A 23425-nucleotide genomic window follows, 5' to 3' on the forward strand; every position below is an offset into this window, starting at 1 on the left:
TCAATGTGTAATTAATATTGACTTATATGTGCAACTACATATTTACAAATGACATAAGAGTTAATAGGTAGGTAGTTACCTACATACCTAGTACAATAGCATAGTTTTTGAAAAGAGCAACCACCTAGTTTCTTGCTAGGAAGGATATTTCGAACCAGTAGTGTAGTGGTAGATTCACTTGCTTGAACGAAATCCTGGCTCGTCTACCACTATGCTATTAGTATTACGTGATATAGGTACCTACCTACCTACAAAGGTGGACTGTTTCTAATAATTGTTACTACCGATCACAGAGCATAGTAATTAACTTAATTTTCTCTAAGAAAATTTATTTATAAGTGTGTTTATTATGTATTAGGAATACTCTCTATTACTATAATGCACTTTTCTCTACTATGCTGTGTACAAATGCCACTGATTGAATGGTGCCTCTGCTTATAAAAGCGTTTCAGATTTTTTGAAATTAATTTTTTTTCGCTATAAATATAGAGAATCATAAAAGTGTGCGTGGAAGACACACGAAGATGGAAAGTCATAATATGAATTTCGAAAACATCAGATCAATTCTAATTATTTCAATTACGTTGCAATATTTATTTAGGTGTACAATTGTTTACGGTTTCCTATGATCGCATTCACATATCAAACAGTAATAAGATACATAATATATTAGGCTAGGCAAATTATACGCGGAAAACGATCAAAATATATCCGTCACATATAAACAGCTAGCTTGGATCGAACTTGCTATTTAGATGAGGTCCGAGCACAAGGATTCATGGGTCCTTGACTCTATTGTCCATCGAAATAAATTAAAAAACAACCAAAAGTTATCTATCGTGTGCTATCGTTTTTGTGCCAGTGTGTTTCAATTTTTGTGAAAATATTTAGTCTGTGCCGAAAGTGTCTCAAGCTTTTTTTTTGTAAAAACAGACATGATTTTATTGAGCTCTAACTTTCAACAGTCACGTCTTTAGCTTTCGAACTGTTTTTTGTGGTAACTTTTAAATTGTTCGATAACATTCATTGTTTTCAATCGAAGTGTTTTTAACTTAATTTTTTTCAAAATGAAGGATAATATTGTGACTGTGTCTTTGAAGTATTATAAGGATTTGGATGATCAGGTTTGTGGTTTCCTTAATTTTATTATAATAGGTTAGGACTTAGGTACGTATTCGAACTTAGGAGCCTATAAAACTCTAAGTGCGTAGATATATACGGTATACCTAGAGTAACTGGAGCAATAGATTGAATTTATCATCCTCACATAATAATATCTCCATAAAGAGGACTCCTGGGCATATTATTATGTAAGGACAGAACTACGGACACAGCGGCAAATCTTAACGGAGATCACAGGAGATAATCGATTAGTATGAGACTTTAATTTAGTTTTTTTTTGAAAATGTTACAATAACACTTAGAAGTAAAAAAAACATTAAATTAAAACTAAAATAAATTAAATTAAATCTAAAAGCTCATCGAGATCACCGCAGTGAGGCATTGTACCCAAGATGCTGGCAGCATTACCCCTTTGGATGGCCAAACTAATTCTTTGCCAGCTCTCGGTTCCCCCGTGTGACTCGTTAACACTTTTCGAAATTTCCTCAAAAAGAGCTCGAGCCCCGCCCCGGACTAACCCAGTGCGGGTGATGTGCGGGTGCACTGGGCGTCCCCCCACCTTGCCATCTCAACCTGTCGCGGACTATAGCTTTAAGTATTGACTTTTCCTTATAATTTGTGAAATTTTTAAATAAGTAAATTAGAATCAGCAAGCAGGTTCTTAATTAATGTTCGTTATAGGAGTGTCCCCTTCATTTACCTACTAAGCAAGTCGTTTCAATAAAGTTCCATTCAGTTAGGTATATCGACTTGACTTTTCCTTATAATTTGTGAAAATTTGAATATTTTACTATAGTATAATGGACTTGCCTTTTCCTTATATAACAACTAGCTGATGCCCGCGACTTCGTACCCGTGGATTTAGGTTTTTAAAAATCCCGTGGGAACTCTTTGATTTTCCGGGATAAAAACTATACCCAATTAAAAAATCACGTCGTCGATCCGTTGCGACGTGATTGAAGGACAAACCAACAAACAAACACATTCATGATAACATGGGTAATGATTTTTTATGTAGGTAGGTTTAGATCTGCCTACACTACCTGTAAAGTACAATGCGATGCGATCACACGGTGGTATATATTTACCTGGGTTTACCCTTAGTAAGTTTGCACGTAAATTCGCAATGACTTATAAGGAAAAGTATCGCTTACTTTCAGGTAGATACTATATACATTATCATCATTATCAACCGATAGACGTCCACTGCTGGACATAGGTCTTTTGGGACTTCTACACACTCCAGTCTTGCACCGTCTGGTGCATACTGGAACTTATCAGTATGCATTTTTTTTTAAAGAATATTAGCCATATTAAATGACTAATATTCCCCTTTCCTCTCCAATAAAGCGTCAGGCTTGTGCTAGGAGTAGGTACGACAATAGTGCAACGGGCGGGGTTTGAACCGTCGACCTTTCGGTTTTCAGTTCACTCCTATATCGGTTGAGCTATTGAGGCTTGTATTATATATATTGGAACCATATTACACCTAATACTTAGGTACAACTTCTAATAGAGCCTCAATAGTTCAATGGTTAAGGCGCGGACTGAAATCCGAAAAGTCGGCTGTTCAAACCCCACCCGTTGCACTATTGTCGTACCTACTCCTAGCACAAGCTTTAAGCTTAGTTGGAGGGGAAACGGGAATAAGTATTATTCATGATTAGCATGGCTAATATTCTTTTTAAAAAAATTACACGAGTTTTGTTTCCGATACAAGTACCTAGGTACTAATAAGATTATTGACATTAAAATATAATCAAACTCAATTTAGTAGATATAATACATTAAAAGAGAAGCAACCTATCGGAAAAGAAAATTCAGTTAGCTTGGAAAAAAAAAAGATTCCGACGAATTGAGAACCTCTTCCTTTTTTTGAAGTCGGTTAAAAATAGGTAATTGTTCATTTTAGGGTTGTTATTGTTTGTGTGAAATTCATCGATATCGATAAAATCGAAGGCAGGTTTAATTAAAGTCATAATATGTCTAGTAATTTTAAAAATTAAAATGCTTACCTAGCCTGTATACAAATACTATATAAAGGCGTTTACATAATATTTTGTTTACTAACTTATAAAACTTCACTTTAGACTTTAGAGTACACAGTAGAACATACATAGATACAAACGTACATACATACGTACATACAGAGAATAAAATAGAATAGAATAAATTTTTATTCAAGTAAACTTATTACAAGTGACTATTGTCCTAGTAGTGACTAGTGTTGTAGTGAGTATTAAGACTGCTAAAATCATAACCCTTCCTTTTGGCTTTGCCGTAGTCGGCTAAAAAAATCACGCCTTTTTGTTTAAAATATTATTTCTGCATACTAACTAGATTTGTAAGTTTTTTTATCCTCACTCATAATTTTCCCGTGCCCGTGACATAGTTACTTATAGTAGAATAAACATAAACATAAAGATAATACAAATAAACCCCTCAGCTCGAGATAATTTCGTGAAAACGTCGATTAAGTTTAATCCTATCTTTATTGACATGTGTAAAGATAACAGATATATAACTAATGCATCAATATTTACAAGAGTCCAATACTAATAAACCTTACTATCTAACTACGAGGATATATAAATATTTTTTATTAACAATAATCTATTGTAGAAAACAATATTCTTGTAACTTTTCCTTTGTAAAAAGGTGTTTTAAATACTTAAATAATATTGTACATTTTAAATTGTATCTAAGTATTTTAAACACATATTATTATAATTAGTTTATAAATAATATGTGGGTACCTACATAATATTTACCTTCCGACAATAACATAATTTAGGTATGTTCTAGATAAATAAAGTAATTTTAATACAATAATTAGATTACCTATTTTTATTATTTTATTATTTTTGTATTAATTGTATTTTGTATATAGTGTACTTACATAATATTGAAAATGACGACACGGTATAATTTACTGAACATAACAATTTCAAATGTTTTTAATTTTAATTTAATTAATAAACTATTAATAAACTAGTTATTAGATTATTATGATTTATACCTATTACAAAAAATTCGAAAATTATTTTGAATGCACATTAAGTATGTAAAATGCAAAAAAATAGACTAAATAAAAATTAGATGTATGAAAAAAGGTTGCGGAAGGATCTGGGAATCCTCTCATCGCATTATTATCCCAAGAAAGCTCCTACCACTATAATAATATGAATACTGGAAAAGGAAATACATAATATGAATACTGGAAAAGGAAATATATAATTTCTTAAAAAGGGTCACATTTCTCAGCAACGAAGAATACAATGCCAATGTTACATAATTGATTTGATAATTTAATCAAAAATAAGTGTTTTAATCTGTTATCGTTCAATCTTTTAACCTTTGCTAATTAGATAAGTAAGTAGATACGGATTAGATAGCGCTGTGCGAAAAATGTGAAACGGAAATCGCTTACCCCTTTGTGAGTTTATCTATCTGTCTAATCAAAATACGAATATTTTTATCAATTAAGGCCATTGCCAATTAAAAAAAAATACTAACGTGATGTTTTATACCACAAATGCAAATTTTTCAGTTTGTTATCTTATATAATTTAATTATTTCTACAGGCAATGAACCAAAAGCTTAATCCGCTGAAACAGATCAAATCTGTATGGTGCAACATGCAGCATGGGATATGCACCACCCGCATTCCCACTGCTAAACATGCAGAAAAAAGCCAGCCACAGTATGCACAGACTTTTTGCAATTAGAGTCTGCTAGTTGCAGTTGCAGACTGATAAAATTAGATGAAAATTATTACAAAAAAGTAATTGCATTTTAATTTTTAGTTAAGCTGGGAATTGATAAATCCCTTTATTTTAGCATTTTAGCCACAAAAGTGAATTACATTAATTGCAACTAATTAAAATGGCGGGCATACTTATTGTAAATTTATGCATCACTCGGATGTTTTGCGCTTTCATAACACGCACCTACTTTATGTCATTAAGGTAAGGACGCAAAAACTACGCGAGGAACCGGTGACAGATGATCCGCACAGCTTAGTTTATGCTGTATTCACACTAGATTGTCAGCTCTAAGAAATAACTACGATTAAGTAGAATGAAGTTCTAATTTAGGTACTTACTTATTTTTTCCCTTATTCCACTTTATTTACGATAGTCTTTATTATTATCAAGCTCTTTTTGTTGAAAGCAAATGAAGGTAATCAAGTAATTCTTTTTGTGCCACTAAAATTAACATTGAGTAATATCTGGTTTTTTTGCCATTTTTTTAAATGGTGGTAATAAATTAAAACTACCTGACTATTCATAAGCACTTTTAAAAAGTTTACATGAATAAAAAAACATTCTATTCTATTCTATTCTAAATAATTTCCTTAGATGATTGCTAATTACGTCGGTTAAATTAATTTGGTAATACCTACCTAATTAATTTAATTAACGACCGATTTTAATTTTTTACCTAATAAATTTTACACATTAAAATCAATTTTAATGAGTACATTTTGTACAAGTACTTGATATAAGTCTTTTGTTCATGGCATTATTATTATTTACTAGCTTATGCTCGCGACTTCGTCCGCGTGGACTCTATAAATTTCAAACCCCTATTTTACCCCCTTAGGGATTGAATTTTCAAAAATCCTTTCTTAGCGGATGCCTACGTCATAATAGCTATCTGCATGCCAAATTTCAGCCCGATCCGTCCAGTAGTTTGAGCTGTGCGTTGATAGATCAGTCAGTCAGTCAGTCAATCAGTCGGTCAGTCAGTCACCTTTTCTTTTTATATATTTAGATTCAAGGACACAAGAATATTTCTGGACAAAATTTTAGAATAAGCCTTTTATCGTGAGCCGAATTATTTATAAGTAAACGAATTCTTGGATACTTTTAAATTATTCGCGGACTCTCAGTTAGATTATACTAGAACTCGTGAAACGAACTATGAACTCACTTATAGCCTATTGTAAAAATAAACTAGGCCCAAAAAATTGACGCATGCGTTTGTCAACCCTTTTGCTCTTTTCCTGTACGCAGCTTTATATCTCGCTATCGATGCCGAAGACGAGCCTCGCACTAGTGGCCAGTGTGGATGCATTGTCAAGTAAAATAGGCCGTTGCCTTTACGCGAGCGTGAAAAAAAGAAAATTGAAAAATCATCTGTGGTGGCTTTGTTCGATACAATATTTCATGCGGGTAAAACAAATTTTTGAACGCATTTTTTAAAATGAATAATATTTAAATTGAAATATCAGTGCTACTCAATCGGAATTTTAAATTCGAAATTGAACATCGAATAATTTTTGGTGAGTTATCGAAGTTTTATATACCTATATTTTATCTTTAAAACACTTGCATTGGAAACTATATTTATTATTATGGATAGTATTTAATTTTATGTGTATTTTATACACATAAAATTAAATACTAAATAGGTATTTACATATTGTATCAAATCTAATACACCACAGCAGCTCCGGCTCAATTCATGACAAATTACAAAATAATTAAACCATGGTACCCGACAGGTCGAGATGGCAATCGAGGTAGGTATAAGGCGGGGGGACGCCCCGCACACCCGCACGTCACCTCCGCTATCCCGCACCGGGTAAACGTGGGAGCTGTACGGGTGTGCGAGGCGTCTCCACCCCGATTGTCATCTCGACCTGTCGCGTACTATACCTACAATCATTTAATCTGTAAAAATCAAATCAATCAATGATAATAATATCTACCTACTTAGTAAGTATTAGTAGGTATTTAAATGAAAATGGCGTTTTGTATTTTTTAAGGTCACGAAAAATATTTTATTAATTGTAAATGCTGTTGATTGAGTTATAAATGTACATTTTAAAAGACAAAACAAAATAATATCGTAAAGAAATTGTTTTATACTGTAGATTGTAGTAGTAAAAATATAGGTAAGTACTAAGTACGGTAAGTAGGTACATTTAAATTGTCAGATAAGTCAGGGTTTAAGTCAGTTAGTACGTCAACAAGGAAACCTTGCTCTGCAGAGTTTGTCAAAAAATATCTGAAGTTGATACAAAAAAACCTAGCTAGTTTCAAGGCTGTGCTAGTAGGTATGAAGCAGCGTTGCCAGTTTTTTTAATTGCCAAGTCGGGATTTTGGAAGTTTTAGAGTGAAAAAAAGCGGGATTCTTTCGTCGAAAGCGTGACATGTTAAAAAAACGCATATAATCAGAAGTTTTTAAATATTTATCTTTTTATTTGAATTCAAACAGTCTATGAATTCAAATGACGTTTACGTGACAATATAATATAGCAAAAATCGCGCTATCTTAAAGACAAAGACATCTTCCAGATTTTTTTCTTGTCCGGCTTGTCTGTGCCATCCGCTCACGTTTCCTCAGCACGCTGCATGCACGGGAAAGCGGGACTGAGCCTGTCCCGCGCGGGACATTTGATTTTGACTAGAAAAATCGGGACGTCCCGCCAAAATCGGGACGTCTGGTAACGCTGGTATGAAGCCTATTTCACCACAATATTTATCTTGACAACAGACAACATTGTTATTTGAAACTTATACCTAGGTACTTAGGTAGGTACCTAATTATTTTCAGAATAATATTTTTTTTATATGGAATTAAAAAACATCGATAAATATCATCGACATCACGTAAACTTCGAAGAATCCAGTGTCATAATTTCGCTCCGAAAAAGGTCAAGTAATTGCATCGAGTAAATCAAAATTGGTGATGAGATTTCAACGTGCGATTTTTTGTCCTATAACACTTTTTATGTTTGCTTGATGATTAATATACTAGGTATTATTTTCCTCATATTTGTGAAACTACCTCACTCGTCCCAGTAGAATTCAGAAAACAGGCTCGTGTCGAATTACAGAAACGGGAGGGCCTTTGTGCACGCATTCGTATTCGATTCGTATTCGTTATCGCAAAAATACGATTTGAAGTGGATGAATACGAATCGAATCGAATGCACTCATTAGATTTGTAGGTATATGACGGCCGGTAGGGCAAGCATTATGTACGCGGCAGAAAATAGATCTTTAGCGGATAGCGGATTTGTCTCAGTCGTAGAGACTGACAAAACGTCGTAAATGTCATTCTAAAGGCCGATGCACATTACTTTCTGCCGCATACTGGACGTTTTGTAGATAATGTGACGCGATTTCGAAACGTACTTTCACGAAAAAAATACGAATGAGTGAAAGGATTTTCAGAAATACCACCACCCGAGAGACACCGAGGCATTGAAATTAGTTTTTTTCTTTTCAAGGTACTTAAGTAGTCCTTGGATATCGTGTTTACTTATTTTTAAAAGATTTTAGTTATTTACCTAACTATTTCATTATTATTCTATTACATACATTTTCAGATCATATTAGACTAGAATAGAAATTTTTATATATTTTTTTTTTATTCAAGTAAACTTTCACAAGTGCTTTCGAATCGTCGGATGCATCTACTACTGGTTCGGAATGCCTTTCCTACCGAGAAGAACCAGCAAGAAACTCGGCGGTTGCTCTATTCAAATATAATATTATATAGCAGCAATATTAATCCTGAAAGAGGTTCCTTGTCTATGAAAAGGTTTATTTATATCACAAAGTGCGATTAAAATCGTATTTTCCCACACACTTCATTCAATGCTCGGATTGTTTTGATACACACAACAAACAACTCGACTATCAAACACAATACCTACTAATAGATCCGTATTATGTGAAAGATTGTTTGTTGGTTTATCCTTCAATCACGCTGCACCGGGGAAACGGATCAACTTCAGTTTTTTCATGGATAGGTAGGTATAGTCAAAGATAATATATTAAACAATTATCTTTGGTATAGTTAAGTAAGTGACGTAAGTTTTTTTTATATGGGAAAATCAAAGAGCTCTGACGGGATTTTTAGAAACCTAAATCCACGCGTACGAAGTCGCGGGCATCAGCTGGTTAGTAATAAATGCGATTTAACTGTTATCATCGCTGACATGGAATGAAAACATGTTGATGTTTATTTCATTTTGTATCACTTTACTTTATTGAATGTTACGGTATTACGGTATTATTAATTATTATATTGGCACCGATTCCGTTGTCTTTCTCCAAACTAAATTTAGAGTATTTGCGTCCTTTTCTTTTTAACAATGCTAAAAAGGGACAGAACATGAATTTTACATTTAAAAATTCTAAATTTTAGTGCACGCTACAAATTTAAACAGTAGGCTCGCGACTGTGCGCTAAAATTACGGGTTTTACCATCTAAAAATTAAATTTAAAACTGTCAAACTGCCTTCCTTTTCATATTACATTAGTAAGAAGAGGACGAGAATACTCTAAAATTAGATTGTTCTCAGAATCAGTACCACTAGCTGTATTTTTTTATCACCTTGCGCTGAAAATAAAGCAGGTTTTAGGGTAGATAAGCCATACATACCTACGACCTATTATTATTATGGAAATTGTATGGAGCCGCACCACATGAGTAGATATCGCACCACAGTTCACGACAGTTAGGGATTTCTAACAAAAGGCGTCAAATGTAGGTTATAGGTTCCATAATCTAAGCATTTCATGCTAGGTAGCCCTATTTTTCTTTTTCTTTGATTTCATGTCACCATACCCAAATATTTGACATATTATTATCATTGTCGATTCAGGACATTTCAGGATCAAACCGAGAGTTCCCTCACTCTAGTTCACTCTGACCGCACGCACGCGCACTCGCGAAATAATTTCGCAACGGTACCTACAATAAAAAGAAGTTTTTACTTCAAAAATGATTACAGCTGGATGATTACGTAAAATTACATGTCGCATCGTTATATTATGGTTGTTTACGATGCAACATGTAATTTAAATGGTAAAATAAAAAAACCCCAGGTGTAGGTATATAAGTGTATATACTTATAATCAATTTTTTCATAAGTATTATCCCAATTTTGACTTGATTGTGGGTTGGAACGTTTTCAGAGAAAATATGTCCAATAATAATTATTCCATCGATTTTAATTCATTAGTTCAATGCTATTACAGTACTCGGCTGAAAGTAATGTACCTAGTTAGTAGTTTATATAAAATTTTGAAATGGTCCCTTAGGTCTTTATTCCACAGATTTTTTTTTTTTTTTTTTTATAAAAAAGAATATTAGCCATGTTAAATGACTAATATTCCCCTATCCTCTCCAATTAAGCGCCAGGCTTGTGCTAGGAGTAGGTACGACAATAGTGCAACGGGCGGGGTTTGAACCGTCTCGTCGACCTTTCGGTTTTCAGTCCACTACCGTCATACCGGTTGAGCTATTGAGGCTATATTATATAGATTCCTCATTTTGCTATTTTATAACTTTTTAGCATTTGTCAAGTTATTGTATCAATTTTCTATAATTACTCACCTTTCAAATTCCCGAAATACATAATATGCACTTAGTATGATCCAATACACTAGTCTTTTATTATATAACAAAATCTAACGGTAATCTTATTCTGAAACTCAAGATTAGCGTTACGAGTGTTTGCTAACGTATTTATCTTGTCATTGTCATCATTGAGTGGGCAATTTAATATTAAGACGGTCTTATAGTGCAAAAAATACTCGTAAGTATTCTTCAGACGGTAAAAAACATGAATTGTATAGTCCATAAAAATGACTTATCACGCGCCATTTTAACTATGAGTCAATACTGTCATGTCTAAAGTACGGTTCACCCTTGTTTCTTAAGCCTATATGGGTTCGCCTTTAAAATAAAGACGAAAATCGTACTTTTGACATGCAATTTGACACAAAAAGGTTAAATAAGGTAAAATAGCACGTGAGAAGTCATTTTATGCTCAATATAACGGCTTTTTAAGGAAAATTTACCTGTAGGTGTGTTATACCCATCTGTTGCCAGCAGGGGTAATATCTACTCATATAGGAATGAGTGACAGAGACAACGCTCTACAAAGCCGAAATGTCATTCAGACCGATGTAACTTTACTTTTGGTTGCGTACTGTAGATACGTATTGCTTGTTTTATGTTTAGTTTAGAGGGTCTGTATTTTATCGTAATTCGTAACATAAAATATGTTTAAAGTAATTTAAAGAGGCTATAAAGTATTAATGTGTAGGTATAGTGAGTAGGTAGGATACAAGTGGAAATTCTAATGAAGTTGTATCGGCATAATTAAAATAGATAAAATAGATTGCAATCGACATAAAACCTGTACCGCCTAGCCTCTTTACTACTAGATATAGCTACTTATTATCTACTAAGTAAATCGATTTCTAGATTTATGACGAGAAAGCCAATAATATAACACATAAGTGTAGTCCGTACCTATTTTAAATAATTCAGTGTATGCATGTGCAAGTGCTATAAAATAAATCAGAATCTAAAGTAGGTGAGTAAAACCACAGTTTTATAATAAAACTTAGCGTATCTTTGTAAGCAAAAAGTCTATCTGTGTCTGTCTGCTAGCTTTTCACGGCCCAACAGTTTAACAGATTTTTATGAAATTTGGTACAGAGTTAGCTTATATCCCGGGGAAGGACATAGGCTACTTTTTATCCTGGGAAATCAAGTTCCATTTGATTCTTATACGTCCATACGCTTAACCGATTTTGATGAAATTTGGACAGAGTTAGCTTACATCCCGGGGACGGGTATACGTAACTTTTTATGCCGGAAAAGCAAAGAATTCCCTTGGGGTTTTTACAAAAACCCAAATCTAGTCATCTAGTTTTAACTTATAATTCGAAATCGGCAAAAGATAATGAAGTAGAAAGTACCTAGGTATCCTATGTATCTACACATCTAAAAATTACAGTAACACTTTATTTTTGATGCTTGCAAAGTTTTGCGATTGCACGTTAATAAGTGATTAAACGAGAATGTTTTTATTTGTTTTTTTCTAAAAATTATATGTTATCTGAAAAGATTGAACTGGTTGTCTATCTTGACTTGCAATATTGATAAAGATATGTTACTTCTTTAAAGATTTCGAAATCTCCCAGATCAGTTTTGATATCTATCTACTCGAAAGTATCGTGTGTGTTGCAATCAAACCTAAATCCATAGTGTTTTGTTTAGCCCCCTAAAAATATCAGATAAAAAAACTATCCTAAGATAATATTATGTTTTAAGAAAACATAGTTAGTATCTTTAACAGTCGACTGGCATAGTAATAGAGAGATTTTTATTATAATAAACTTTCAAGTGCTCCAATCGACAATACGATCTACCGCCGAGAAGAATAGCAAGAAACTCGGCGGTTGCTCATAAGTACCTATAATGTTTCTACCCTTGTTTTGGTATTCTTTGGCTTAACTAATAACAACATAATTTTCAAAAAAAATTGAACAGATTAAGTATCTACCTATAGACTCAAAATACATATCTCTTTGTAAAAATAGTTTTGCAAACTTTTTGCAAAAGCTTTTTTTTGTAAAATATTACTTAAAAGGCGGTAGATAGATCCAAATAATATTTCTATCGGTATAAAAGCCGCTAATTTTCTCAGGCTTTGCTCTGGTATGAACGATGTTCCCATCACGTTTCAACACTGGTATAGCGATAGGGGTGTTTCCCATAAGCCCACCGCTGGCTGCTGGGATTCTGACGGCCAATTTGTTTGCAAGCATTCCCAGATCTATGGATACTTCTATACCGTTTCGTCTTCCGCCTTCGAGTCTTCGAGGCTACAGTATGGTATTTATCACTTTTGTATTTCTGATCTCGCAATCATCATTTTGACCTATCTTAATATTGAGCACGGGTCTCCTTCAAAATGAGAAGAATTCAGGCCAAGTTTAGATTGGCTAGGCTTCGCCATAAAATTATACTAATTCTTTAATCTTCTCTATATATAAAAACGAATCGCTAAATGTGTTTCTGATCGCAAATCTCGAGAACAGCTGAACCGATTTCGCTAATTATTTTTATAATATTCCTTGAAGTACGAGGATGATTCTTACGGAGAGCAAATTTAACAAATTTGAATCGACTGTTAGGCGGTACGAAGTTCGCCGGGGCAGCTAGTCCTAGATATAAATCTTACTTTTTTCATTGACTTCCCAACTTTATTGCGAGTAAAAGAATTCATCGAAATGGCGGTGTAGAGTTACTAGATTAGATAGTGGAGCATCATAATAATTTAAATGGACTTCATTTGCATTGTCTAAAGTAGTTAGTTTTTAACTTATTATGAAAAATGACAAAAATCCTTTCCTCATTTTTCGAAGTTTGCAAAAATCTGAAATGAAAATTTACAATTTTGATGACGTTGTAACCGAATAATAATTTATAGAATTTTAGAATTGATAGAGATTCTTATGGGGAAAATAAAACGAATAAGTAGGTATCCTTAGTATCAAAATTTAAGATCCTATTTATTTACGTGTACCTACGTGTTTCCCTCTTCTTTATTATTCATTAAGTCATCGTGATCTCACCTGATGAAAACACAATAGGTAGGTATAAGGTAGATACGAAATCATCTAGGAATTTACGTAGTTGTTACAGAATGAGCTATTAACTTCAAGGTACCTACCTACTTTTGATCCTTTTTTTTTGTTTAAGAAAGAGTATTAGCCATGTAATATTCCTTTGTCGTAGGAGTTTGAGTACAGTAGGTACGTGGCCGAAAGTAATGTACCTACATCGGCCTTTAGAATGACATTTCGACTTTGTAGAGCGTTGTCTCTGTCACTCATATCTATATGACATTTTGTTGGTCTCAACGACAGAGACAATGCTCTACAAATCCGCTATCTACTTCTGAAGGTCGATGTACATTATTTTCTGCCGCGTACCTACTGTAGTTGAAGTCAAAAGGGCTCTAGGTCACCCAAGGCGCAAATGGTTGGACGATATAAGGATATACAAACTTAAAAGAGGCGGCTTTAGCTAATTTATATTATGTAAATAAATAAATCTAGTATCACAACCAGGTGAGGAGAGTTTTGCACAAGTGACATTTTCCATAGTGATGCAGGTTTCTAAAACGCTGTAAAATCACTAACAGCTTTCGGACTAAGAACATTATCTCGTGCAGGAAAAACTGGCTTAAAAATTCACATTGTAAAAATTCAAAAGAATTTAAGATAAGTAGGTAATACTTACTTATCTAAGTATATCTACGTATTTTTATTTGATAGATAGGTAACAGATTAGATTATACTTAGGTACTTTCATGTGATAAACCTAAATATTATGTAGGTAGGTAGGTATATACCTACTTAACTTTACAATCCTCTGGTGCAGTCTCTATGGAATTTTAAATGTATGCAATTTTAAACAGGGTACCTACGTAGTTCTAGTAATTGGGTCTTTTCTCGACGAAAACAAGCCGCAAGCCACAAGTACAAGTGACTTATTTTCAAACGCCTATGCAATAAAATCATTTTTGCTAAATTTTATGAATTTGAGTGTTGTGAAATTGGGGTATCATTCAGATCAGCAAAAACATAAAAAGCCACTAAGGCAGTTACGCCCTTATTCGTAGGATACGACGATTAGGTACATAGCACACAAAGCTTACTTTTATATAGGTACCTAGTTAACATAACTTAAATATTCAGATAGTTAGGTACCTCGTACCTACCTACTCTTACAAGTTGTAATTAAGGAATGTCATAATGACCGTTGTATTTTACAACGTCACATACAACATTCCATATGTCATCCAAACTAACATTTATGCTAAAATATTCATTTGCATTTAAAAAATATAAATATTCATGTTTAGTTCACATACCTACTTACATTATTTTGTAGTAGTTAACTACATATAGTAGTTAAATGCGTAGTTTTTCTATTCAGTTTATGTGGTTTATATTGCAATCACGTTAAATTACTTATCGCCATTTGTCGCTAAATAAACGCGAATTTAGTTTTTAACACCAAGAGATAAGGTTAAAAATTGTATACAGAAATGTAGAGTTACTCATAGCTGAACAAGTATTTTGATGCGCTAGGATAGTATTGAACAAGTCAAAGTCAAGGTCGCAAACCATGTGGAAGTGTTAAACATAGTAATCTACATGGATATTATCCTTATACATATTTAATTATAGCAATCAAGTCAAAATTGTTAGACACCTACCTACCTACCTACTTATTTATATATTTTATCTTTTGCCATAGTCGTAATTAGACAGCAAAGCGCATTTAAGTAATTTTGGAAAAGTAAGTTTATGGACGAAAAAATTTAACAGTAGGTTAAATTTTTCGATAAAAAATTAATGTAGGTACTAAGTTAGTAGATTTATACTTACCTATATTGTACTTAGTATATTATATTACAGTTAGGTACAGTTAGTTGTAGTTACAGTACTAACTATAGTAATCATATAATTATGTTCATTGGGCACTGCACTGTACAAATCATTTAAGCCGATGATAAGGTCAATTATTGACTTCATCGTAGTCTATAATCACTTACTATAATTTAGGCATGCCGTAGATACGTACTGAACAGCCGTACAGTACGCGTCACGAATGTTGAAAGAGTGCGCGGCTGCACAGATTCTTAAATTCCATTCTAAGCGAGTCTTCGCTCCAAACAGCACCTTAACTTACTAAGATTTTAATTTTTGTGACGAGGTTAAGACTTGAGACGATCAATAAAATAAAATAAAATCTGATACCGTTGCGTTCCTCTTTAAGTTCATATTTCATAATACCCCATTTTATTTGTAAAATAGTATCGTTATTGGTAAACAAGGCACGTGCGCCGTTCACATTATCATAAAATTGTACAGGGAAATGTTTAATTACATGCTTCGCTTCGCCGATCCTGCATACCTACCACAGACTACAGTGTGATACCTACCTACTTACTTACATGACAAAGTAAACATTGTAAGTTACAATGTTTACTTTGTCATGTTACAATTTGTAACTACAGTTCGGTTTGTATGGTAATTTTCGATAATAATGCATGTGTGTGGTCTGTTTTTCGGGGTTATGCTTCAGCTTTACTTTACAAGAATACACGACATCGTTTCGATGTTATCTGTGCTAGATATAAACTTTCATAAAAATATTATTGGTACCTATATCAGAATCTAGCATAAAATACTGTTAATAGACCTACCTATTAATCAGAATTTTATACCTACTAGAATCCATTATACTAGAATATTATGTCCATGAAGATGGATCGAACGCTCCCTTATATCTACTTTGTATGTAGAGTATGTTGTAGGTACCTACCTACTCGTAGTAGATATTTATAGGAAGGTGTGACTGCTATGAGATCGTGTTGATGTTTTTTTTTTCAAGAGTCAGGAGCTCAGAAAAACTAAAAAGAAAACTATAGTGCCTGCAAATCCTGCAATACTTTTGAGCCTAATATTTCATTTAAAATTTTTTGCTATTATAATTTCTAAAGGTACCGCGTGAAGAATAATATTTTATACTTTCCCATCCACTTTTCGAAGCTATTTATCAAATTATAGATTGTTATTAACTATAAAGATAAGATAAGATTAATAAACTTAAATAAGGCAATACGTGTTTTATACAGTAAACAGTAAATTACAAATTTTTATTCATGGTAACACTTTACTGAAACTTTCAGTGTCACTGTCAAGCACTGTAGTCAGTGGCCCTACCGCGGTTGTTTGACAGCTACAATGTCACGATCGCAATCGCCTCTGATTGGTTAATGCTCGCTCACTATTCGCCACAATGCATTGTTGCAACAAGATTCGTACAAATTCAGCCAATCAGAACAATTGAGATTGTAATAATGATTGAAGCAGGTTTTAGACAATCGCCCCGCTGTGGCCCTACCGCGGTTGTTTGACAGCTACAATGTCACGATCGCAATCATCTCTGATTGGTTAATGCTCGCTCACTATTGGCCACAATGCATTGTTGCAAGAAGAATCTCAAAAATTCAGCCAATCAGAACAATTGAGATTGTAATAATGATTGATGGGTTTTAGACAATCGCCCTACAGTGCTGTCAAGTGTCATTTGTATTTGACATCGATCGTGACGTGACGTGTTTTTATTTGTATTGCGTTTGCGTTTCATAATAATATCCTCTATCCTTCTTATTTCGTACTATGCAAATTGTTCAAACAAAGCCAATGTTATGCTTCTAAATTACTGTGTAGTCGTGTTTTTAAATACTGTTTGTGAAATATATCCAACATAATGCGCTCTTCTTTATATTATCGTCGTCAACGCTACGACAGTTCGGAAACAGAACCTTTGCTTCCCGCGTTACCTGGCCCCATACAAAATGAAGAGGTTTGTATTATTTACTAAAGCTTCATAATAAATGCAGTAGAATTAATCGTCTGATAATGACGTCTATAAAAAATATTGTACTGTTTTGTTATCACTGATTGCCTTGATAAAATAAATAAAAAAATAGGCGGACTGTTCCTTGTTAGCCAAATTGATTGATTTTGAGATTAAATTATTATTTCAATTAATTTATGTTTAGCTATGGTAATCAATTAATAACCATAGTCCATACAAATCAATAGGTCCATACAAATAAAGGTTTATTGCAACAAAATATAGAACATAAAACCCAGAAGGAAAACAATTGTGCTAGGGTCAGGCGGCTTTATCACTAAATGAAATGAAAATGGAAACTTGAATGTGTACTTAGAGAAAAGTATCTCTATTATAAATCAATTGATGGAATGACACACATCATGTAAACCGTTGTGGGGTTTGCCTGTTTCGAAATCAGACTTGTTACACCTTATCCTTAAGTTGATAATTAAATTAAAAATAAATTAGGTACAAAACTCGCAGGTGACTGCCAGCATAAGAAGGGCCTATGTGTAAACTGTAAATAATATTGCTGGAATCTGGATACCCTATCTTTACAAGATTTATTAATTTAATTTATTATATTCATAATTACAAAGCAACTCACCCCACTTTTCGTGGGTGGACATATAGAATGTCTATTGGAATTTAAATGTGCACAAACTGCTTAATTGAAACCTAGGATTATCCAAGTCTTTATGGTAAAAAATTAAAATCTGAACTGGTCTGACTTAATTGCAAACTACTATGCTTATGCTCGCAACTTCATTCGTGTGGACTACACAAAATTCAAACCCCTATTTTACCCCCTTAGGGGTTGAATTTTCAAAAATCTTTTCTTAGCGGATGTCTAAGTCATAATAGCTATCTGCATGCCAAATTTCAGCCCCATCCATTCAATAGTTTGAGATGTGCGTTGATACATCAGTCAGTCAGCTTTTCCTTTTATATATTTAGATTCATAAATTAAATCTGAAACATAGAATAATAATATGTGTCCAAAGGACAAAATAATTACTAGGAGAGATTTCTTCCAGCAGTCATAATTTTACTTGACGTTATCATGGTAAATCATAGATTTTACTTCAAACACATTATCAGTCCAGATAATAACTAAAAGAAGCTTTGTTTATAAAATTTTTACTGTCTGTTTTATTGGGCTATGCCAGAAGATTCAACGCTCACTTCATCACCCTAATAGTGAACTCCACCAACTCAAATTTTTGATTTGCTTTATTTTTTTATTTGTATTTCATAGTGCATTAATATCGCAAGAAACTTCTACCATTAAGTGATTACTTGAAAGGGGTCACAACCCTCAGCAATGAGAAATACGATGCAGAGAAATAGCTAAGAGATTTATAGTATTTTCTTCTCTTTATTTCCAGCAAGCGGACAGCAATAACGGAGCGATGGCGGAGGTGGGAGTGTCACAGTCAGTGCTGGTGGAGCCGAGAGACGAGGGGAGGAAGCTGCCACAGTACATCGCAGCTTTGTCAGGTAATTTGATTGTGTATATAATATCTTTCCTTCTATATATAAAAATGAATCGCTGAATGTGTTGCTGGTCGCAAATCTCGAGAACAGCTGAACCGATTTCGCTAATTCTTTTTTGTGGGTTTCCTTGAAGTACGAGGATGGTTCTTACGGAGAGAAAAAATAAAAAAAATTGCCTGAAAAATAATCGACTGTTAGGCGGTACGAAGTTCGCCGGGGCAGCTAGTATATTATAAAAACAAAAATAAAGGATGAATGGGAAAGCCAGAGACAAGAAACCGCCTACTACAAAATCTTTCAAATGGAATACAAAGCTCTTCTCCTTCTTCTTCACTCTGGGCTGGTTTCCGCACTTAAACGTTTCCGTCTGTTGTGCGTGCATCGCCCCCCCCCCCCGCCAAAGTTGACCTATCTATCACAATTATAAAACCGGAAAAAACCAATTGGGCGAGTCGGACTTGCACACATGCACTCGTTTGTCTGATGGGAAGCTTCGGCCGTGGCTAGTTACAACCAATGTCGCATGACACAGTACGAACCAATCAGGATCGCCTATTGCGATTTCACAGATGAGTTTGTGGCCCCGGTTTTCGAATAATAATAATTATTAGAAACGCGCCTTCTATGCTTTGTCATTCACAGACTTTTCTATTACTCATTTCTAATGAGTAAATCCTAAAATCTACTGCTGTGCAGTTTTAACTTTCGTTAAATAAACGATGCAGAAATTTAATAATTTTATTGTTTTGTATTTTCCAGCTACCCTCGGCGCGTTAGCAGCCGGTGCCATGTTGGGATGGTCATCCCCTGTGGTCTTCAGAATAACTCAAAACACCACAAACGAATACGACTTCGACGTGACAACAACTCAGGGGGACTGGGTTTCCTCTCTCATCAACCTCGGAGCTGCAGCCGTTTGCTTTCCCATAGGTCTCGTCATGGATGCCATAGGCCGGAAGAAAACCATGCTTTTACTCGTCTTACCCTTTACTTTAGGCTGGTTACTTATTACCTTCGCGACGAGTGTTGCCATGTTAATGGCTGGGAGATTTATAACTGGTATAGCAGGAGGTGCGTTTTGCGTAACAGCCCCTGCATACAACAGTGAAATCGCTCAGGATTCCATACGAGGAACCTTGGGAAGTTTCTTCCAGTTGATGATAACTGTTGGTATACTGTTCGCTTATGCTGTCGGCAGCTACACATCCATTTTCGTATTCAACATACTGTGTACGATGATCCCAATTATTTTCGGCTTAGTATTCTTCTTTATGCCCGAAAGTCCAAACTTTTTAGTCATTAAAGGCAGGCCTGATGAAGCGAAAGATGCTTTGATAAGACTACGCGGTCGGAACTACGATGTTGATAGCGAGCTGAGCAATCTCCAAATGAAAGCGGATTTAGCAAAAAGTCAACCAATTTCATTCGCATCGGCGATTACTAAGAAAACTGCATTGAAAGCTCTCTTAATTTGTTACGCTTTGATGTTATTCCAGCAACTGTCTGGTATTAACGCTGTCATTTTCAATACGTCCGCCATTTTTGATAGCGCAGGTGCAACTATTCCAGCAGCTATCGCTACTATTATAATTGGAGTGATCCAAGTTATTGCTACTTTTGTTTCTAGTGTGGTAGTCGACAAATTGGGGAGGCGAATTCTTTTACTCTTCTCAGCGCTTGTCATGTGCTTATGTTCAACTGCTTTGGGAGTTTTCTTCTTCTTAAAGGACACCCATGGTGAAGGATCCTCGATAGTTGAAGCTATATCCTGGCTTCCTTTATTATCATTGTCGCTATTCATTGTTGCGTTTTCCCTCGGTTTTGGACCGATTCCTTGGATGATGGCGGGTGAGTTGTGTTTAATCGACATTAAAGCGTTTGTCGGCTCAACTGCGGGTACTTTTAACTGGCTCCTGAGTTTCACCGTTACAAGTACATTCAATTCTTTGAACACCCTTATAGGATCGGGTCAAGTATTCTGGATATTCGCTGGTATTATGCTGATAGGTTTCGTGTTTATATTCTTCGTTGTACCTGAAACTAAGGGCAAGAGTGTCGACGAAATTCAGTTAATGCTAGGCGCAGAACCACAGGCAACGACAAATAATGTAGATGCAAAGATATAAATCATAGAGACTGATGAAGTGTTTTTTTAAAGACTATTACTGTCTTCTAAGTAATCTATGGTTGGCTATGTGCAGATCTTTGGTGTCACTGTGTGCTTATTAAGCAAGGTTAGGTACTGTTCCTTTACCAAAGAATTTTGTCGTCTTGATTTGTTGGTTCGTCGACTTTTTTAGTGTTAAGGTATTAAGTGTGAAAAAATATTGTAAGTAGGTACACGCCACGAAAGTTGGAATTGCGTAATAGTCATAGTTGCGTAACGATAAAAACCATGCTAAAAATCAATCTGATTCACAAGAGTAGATTGATTTGATCGACAGTTGGACTCACGCTCCCAAACGTTTAGGTTGTGTTTTTGGTTGATACCGCCATTGTAGTTAAATCTTGTAAAAAACATTTGGAAACATATTGGAGCCGAATTACATAAAGACGGATATTTTTCTTAGATAAAGTAAGACATTTGTGAAATAATAATATAATATGTACCTATTCGTATTTCGTAAAAACACGTAGTCACATACATACACATAAATCTGAAAGAAAGTATCGCTGTGACTTAATTTTGTTACTGCAGAGCCAAAAGAATATAGCGTGTAAGTGCTTAATAACAACATTGCAATGCAATGTAAAATTACTTACCTTATGCTTATAACTAAGTGAAAATCATCTAAATGACAATATACGCTCGATCGTGGTTGAATAGATATTTTGGCGGACACTTTTCGGCGCCTGCAAGCTCATCTTGTAATTATTCATCCAAAATTTAAAAGCATTTTGTGGAAACATTAAAAAAAGCATATTTTTTACTTTCGTGGCGGATACTGTAGCGTAATAAAATACTATTTATTCATAAATAACAAGTTCTCGCGGCAGCTTTTTTTTTGGTATTATATGGTGCGTTTACACTCAAGACAAACGTGCGTCGGTCAATGTTTCCTTTTATTGGTTGGACCTATATATGAGTGTAAACGCACCATTACATAATTATTAGGTTACGGGTCTAATATCTTAACTAAAATAGCAGCTCTAAAAGTAGTGTCGTCCTTTTCACAATGTTTCCTGTGGAAAGGAAAAGCACCACTTTCGACCAATTTTACACTATCCACGAAGAGAAGTTAGTATAGGGCTCTCTCTACGTAATTCCATACAAATGACAGAGACAAAAAAGTTAGTGAGCGTTAACCATTTTGAGGCACCAACCAATTTTACAAACAAAACTATATTTTCCAATTGAATTTCGAATGTTTTTTGAATACATAATATGTGGTCTTGGTTGGTGCAAAATGGTTAACGCTTACTGATTTACTCAATACAGATGACAAGTCATTAGAGTTAAAATCGTGTTCCAATAAAGCATGGCTGTAAGATGACTGTCCAATCCAAGAAAATTAAAATACGTATCGATATTACTAGAATTAAGTCTTGCAAAAATGTATTTTATAAATTATCCTTTAAAATAATTGTAATTTTAGTAAATGTTTTATACTTATATTTATCTAGACAAAATATATACTTGGGTGTACAAAGTTGTCAATCGCATAGACTAAATTTTCTATGACATGATACAGTATTGCCATATTTATTAAACATGTAAGTAGATAAAGTAAGGCTGTTGTCGTTTGTTGTGAATGTTATAATAAATAAGTGTTTAATCCAAGTGAATGTTAATTTAATATTTAGTGAAAAAAACGGAGTTATTCATTACTTAAAAGATATACGTAAATTATTTTATCCAATTAATGCATTTGATTAAAAAACATGTCTTTAGAAAGTTGGCAGCATTGTTAAGTCGTTCAGAAATTAGAAAATCATATCACTAGCTTAGAATCAAAATAGAATACACTGCTTTCACTGTATGCAGTAATGTTTGTATTGTTTGTTTAAAATCATAACTACAAGACCGTTCACTATAACTTGTCCCCTGACGTCATGTTGGCACCATTGCAAATCAAACAATAATAAACCCTAAGCTCTATGGAATAAATAAAATAAAGCAATGGTGCCAACATCAATGGATGGTTAAGGGCCATTGCCTACGGCGACGTTTTTTAGGGTTCCGTATCTCAAAAGGAAAAGGGAACCCTTATAGGTAATGTTTGATAATAAATCGGTTTGTTCATCAAAGTGTATATAATAAATTAGTACCTAAGTATTGTTTTTTTAAATAAGTTTTTATAGTGTGATAAATGTGAATTTATGATTTCATGCGTTGTTTTTATTATTCGACCCACCGACCCATTGCCATTGTAATAGAAACAAAAGTGTTGAGGCGACCTCGACAGGTCTGGAGTTCGATCCCGTACCTCTAATTTTTCAGCACCACCATCACCACCAGCAAGGAAAGCCTCCCACCACATCAGACTAGTCAATTAAGATTTTTTTTGCCAAATTGCCCCTGCCGGGATTCGAACCCGGGCCCTCCACCTTATAAGACCAC

At 34.2% G+C, this 23425-nt stretch overlaps 1 protein-coding gene across 6 annotated transcripts in view; it reads left to right on the top strand.

The window, feature by feature from the left end:
* Window positions 1-23193, top strand: part of nebu (solute carrier family 2 member nebulosa) — a 43114-nt gene extending 19921 nt beyond the window's left edge. For 2 of the 6 annotated variants that reach the window (XM_034975568.2, XM_034975566.2), the window contains exons 2-3: window positions 18756-18867; window positions 19624-23193. In XM_034975568.2, coding sequence (XP_034831459.1) covers window positions 18756-18867; window positions 19624-20990 — 1479 coding nt within the window. In that variant the 3' untranslated portion in view covers window positions 20991-23193. Of the gene's footprint in view, window positions 1-967; window positions 1125-6174; window positions 6410-11449; window positions 11471-17054; window positions 17332-18755; window positions 18868-19623 lie in introns of those variants that run through there. The other 4 variants (XM_034975567.2, XM_034975569.2, XM_069503102.1 and 1 more) reach the window with 4 other exon arrangements.
* Window positions 23194-23425: the final 232 nt, after the last annotated feature.

Source organism: Maniola hyperantus, chromosome 14 (assembly GCF_902806685.2).
Source record: "Maniola hyperantus chromosome 14, iAphHyp1.2, whole genome shotgun sequence".
Classification (NCBI taxonomy): Eukaryota; Metazoa; Arthropoda; class Insecta; order Lepidoptera; family Nymphalidae; genus Maniola; species Maniola hyperantus.